This window comes from Onthophagus taurus, chromosome 7, assembly GCF_036711975.1.
Source record: "Onthophagus taurus isolate NC chromosome 7, IU_Otau_3.0, whole genome shotgun sequence".
NCBI classification, from domain to species: domain Eukaryota; kingdom Metazoa; phylum Arthropoda; class Insecta; order Coleoptera; family Scarabaeidae; genus Onthophagus; species Onthophagus taurus.
The window spans coordinates 9,700,279-9,704,471 of NC_091972.1; the positions used below are offsets into that span (position 1 = coordinate 9,700,279).

The 4,193-nt window shown below is 29.9% G+C and overlaps 1 protein-coding gene across 1 annotated transcript; it reads right to left on the bottom strand.

Annotated features, from left to right (window-relative positions):
• Positions 1 to 2,189: 2,189 nt before the first annotated feature.
• LOC111424605 (uncharacterized) lies at positions 2,190 to 3,670 on the bottom strand. Its single transcript, XM_023058213.2, has 4 exons — positions 3,128 to 3,670; positions 2,675 to 3,075; positions 2,442 to 2,601; positions 2,190 to 2,386 (listed from the first exon to the last, which is right to left on the bottom strand). The coding sequence occupies exons 1-4, from the start codon at positions 3,576 to 3,578 to the stop codon at positions 2,286 to 2,288; spliced, it is 1,113 nt and encodes a 370-aa protein (XP_022913981.1). The 5' UTR covers positions 3,579 to 3,670; the 3' UTR covers positions 2,190 to 2,285.
• Between the last annotated feature and the right edge of the window lie 523 nt (positions 3,671 to 4,193).

Sequence of the window (4,193 nt, forward strand, 5' to 3'; positions counted from 1 at the left end):
TCGGCGTTCATAGTGATTAAGATTTTTATTATTTTTAATGATAGTCACAAAATATTCACCTACTAACCCCTGCACGACAAAATTTATTACTTTATACGTACAAACAAAAGAATGATTGACAAAACATTAAAGAAAATTAACTCGAAATCTTTAAATTTTGAAACAGGAAATAGTAACAAAAACAAAATAAAAAAATAACAATTAGATTTTATTTCTACTTTTACATCAAATTGTGCCAACCCCACACCTGACACCAGTTTTTGTCACAAACTAGCTCTCGAGAAGTTCTCGTTTCCCGTAGTGGGTTTCCTAGCTAGGTCCACGGAGCGGCTCGCGTACCCAACTGTCCACGCACTACCGTTTTCTTGATAGCTAGCAATGACTGAGTTAGGGTTTGGCACACTGCATTCGTTCACTTGAAAGCGAACGGCAGTAATTTGAAATTAAGAATAAAAATAGATTGAAAGAAAACGAAATTTCACTGCTAAAGAATAAGTTTGCTTTATTTTTGAACAAGAACGTATTATATTATATATATAAAAAAAAACAACTGACAAAGATTTTAAAAAGTAAAAATTACATGACATAAGCTATTCAACAACATCATTACGGAATTTGCCGAGGTGGTTAGCAGGTTCAATGAGAAATCGGAAGTTTAAGATTTTAATAACGCTTACCCGTTTGTTAAAGTAAAATATTCATCGAAGAAAGAGAATCCAATTCAACGAATTTTATAACTAAATTGCTATAAGTTCAAATCGCACGACTCGAATTTAAAAACACAACAAAAACTTTAATTTCCCGGTTTCGCCCGATGCTTTTCTGTTCCAATCCCGTAACCGACTCCCCGATTTTTTCTTCATTTCTCCCCTGCTCCATCTACTCTAACTGCCACCTCGGCACATTCCTGCCAGAACCGCCTACGTAGTATTTAGTCTGGACCCTCGGTTCTCAAGACGCAACTTCGTAATTAAATTACAAAGTTCTGCCTGTATTGCGTTTTATTATTTTTTTTTAATCGCTTTCGAATCCCAAAATGCGGTTTGTTACAGTAGACCCAGCTTTATACACAGGTGTCTCACGTAACTGATTCGTTAGAACTTTTTCAGGTTGCACTATTCGTAGAGATTTGAAATTTTGGTAGCATGGGTTGTTCGTTCGGAACTTTCGATCTAAAACATTTTCAAGATGGCCATTACTTTCGGTCTACCGGAAGTAGACCATAACTTCGTTATTTTAAATAGAATGTTATAGTTTTCATTCAACCTTTTAATTGCACATAAAAAAATATATTGACTTTCATAAAAGTTATTGGTACCTATCGTTTTTCGTTTTCGAGTTATTTTGGTAAATATCACCATGCCCTTTAAAATCCCATATCTCAGCCAACGTTCATTCAAAAAAGCTCTAAATTTGCGCGATTACTCTTCAGATGCTATCAAATGGATCGTCATTTGTTGTATCAGTGTATCTTATACAGGATGGTCAAAAATTGAATTATTGTTTCTCCATATTCAATGGCGAGATAGTAGAAATTTTAAAATAAGGATATTTTGTTAGCCTATCAGAAAGGGAATTTAATTCTCTACAAAATATCTGTAAACATTCCTACACCTATTTATTGTAGTTTGCCTCATATTGGGAAATTTATTAAAACATGCACGAAATGCAGGTTTTTTATTATATTTATTTTAAAACAGATCCTTATTATGGGACAGAGGGAGTCACTTTTTTTAATATCAATTATTATCTATTACATTTACTTCCTAATAATAAACTATAAATAATACAGTATTGAATTTATTTTGTTTGTGTCTTCTTTTACTCATCACTGCCAGAAATTTGATGGACCCATATTATGGAGCTTATACTGTATATAGTCATTACATCATTAAAAAATATGAATTTATGAAAGTAACTATTTTATAACATTCTTCAGGTTAAGTCACATATGAGTATATTCTATTGTTCTCATTTATTCATTATCACACATTTTGGGATATCAATAACATTAGTAATCTCTTAAGAATCTAAACAATTTTATCATGCTTGCAAAAACAGTAATAAAGTTGCAAAAAAAACCATCAACATGAAACTTTATTTCGGAATTTTTTATGGTCGAACTTAATACGGTGATAAAATGAATTGGAAATGACTCAGACTTTATAAAAAGAAAGTAATTTTAAACATTTATTCTCTATTGCTTGTTTTATTACCTCTTAAATAAAATCATATATAATTTTATAATTGCTTTTGAATAAAAACCCAAGTAGGAAACTTAATAATTAATCCCAAGTTAAAATTAATATAGTAATACTGAAAGTATGCGAAACTGGAAAGTATTTCAACTTTTTCTTAGGATTGTAATCATCTTCGCTAAAAACACCTTTAAAAGTAACAATAAATATTTTGTGCTTAATATATTAATCTTTGAAGCTTACCATGACTGCTCCATCCAATTTCACCCTCACAATTAACAACAGTACAATCAACTGTTGGAAAAACAAGATTAAACTCCCTCGCAGAATCAATAACACGTATTTTTATACATTGAAAAATATAAGCAATTGAATGACTTTTTAAAATTATGTTTGGTTTAACCTTAAACAATTATATAGAGATAACCACAAATAAAATCATGAAACTTCGAAATTATATCGAAGCTTTACTATACCTTTTGTAACATTTCGACTGTATGAGATTCATCAATAATTAAAATAGAATATGCCTCAAATGTTGTGTTATCTGGTGGAGTTAAAAATAATAAAGCATAATGTGATGGAATCAAGTATCTATGAGTTGCTCGAGATAAAGCATAAGTTTCATCCATGGCTTCCATAACATAACCTCCAGCTAATGGGAACTTTTTATAATTTTGATGTTTCAAAATTTCTGTTAAATTCTGCCCAGGATTTGTACCATTAATACTACGCCGACTGCATAAGTACATCATTGCTCTTACTTTTAAACCTTTTTCAATTACTTTTGAAATATCTTTCTCAAAACCATTTGTATATAATTCTACTGTTAAATTATCAATTTTTGGTACAACAAATCCATGCCCGACAACACGTCCTAAAAAGTTCTAATTTTCATAAAACTTTCTTATTATATTCATTTTATTTACTCTCTAATGGAAACATTTTATGAACAAGATACCCATATCCTTTTAGATGCGCCAAATCTAACTCTTTATCTTGTGTAATATCCATAAATAATGGTACCTTTCTGTTCATGCTTAATTTTCGAGTATACCGTTTTAGTTTTGTCGTGCCAAATATAATCGTACATTCGCCATTAACAAGATTGAAATTAGGACTTGTTTCCAATCGAAACTTAGAAGGACCTGTTTGAATAACATGAAATTGACCATGATATCTTCTACTTGTTAATTCTTTTTGAGCGTATTCAGCCCAAACTTCACTTATTTGAGCAGCGTTATTTAAATCTTTAGCAGGTAAACCACGAAAAATTATACTTAATATGGGATACACATTTTGTAAAGCAGTTCCAAAATCAAATCCTTCAACAATGGGACAAGAATAATATTCGGACTCTTCTTGCTCTGAAGCACTCATAATGTTTACTTATTAAATAAATATAAAATTCTATAAATCATAACTTAAAAAATTATCTTGAAGTTAACCAACATTCAAACGTAGACACCGTGTAAATGCGCATATTTTTGTGCGTGTTTACAAAATGGTAGGGATAAATAACAGGTATGCCAACCTGTGCCAACCGAAGAGAAATTAAGATACCAAATGATTGGGATAAAACATCTAAAATTAATTTAAATAGTACAGATAATTTATCGTAAAATATACGGTTTCTTTAATTAGGTTTTTCAAAAAATTGAAATAAATAAAAGATTGAAATTAAATACATAAAATAAGAAATGTTTTATTAAACTTTTGATTACTACTTTTAGATGTCGCTACCGGAAAGAAAATTAAATGTCACTTTTAAATTAAATTTAATAAAAGTTATTAATTGTATAATAATAACATTAATAACTGTTTGTATAATAATTTAATTGTATTTTTTAGTGTTAATCATAAAAAATCAAATTTTCATCGAAGATTTTTTAAGAGGACCAACCGGCACAAGTTCACAACTCCTTATCGTTAAAGAAGACTACCTTTAGTTTGCAGAAAACTAGATATTACTGGTAAAAATCGTGCAGAAAACTG

What these genes read in the sequence shown, in the direction of transcription:
- LOC111424605 (XM_023058213.2), bottom strand. Translation starts at nt 3,578, where the DNA reads ATGAGTGCTTCAGAGCAAGAAGAGTCCGAATATTATTCTTGTCCCATT. An exon ending in TAAAATGTTTCCATTAGAGA is followed by an intron (nt 3,076 to 3,127) that starts GTAAATAAAATG and finishes AGAACTTTTTAG; the next exon opens with GACGTGTTGTCGGGCATGGA. An exon ending in CAGTCGAAATGTTACAAAAG is followed by an intron (nt 2,602 to 2,674) that starts GTATAGTAAAGC and finishes TAATTGTTTAAG; the next exon opens with GTTAAACCAAACATAATTTT.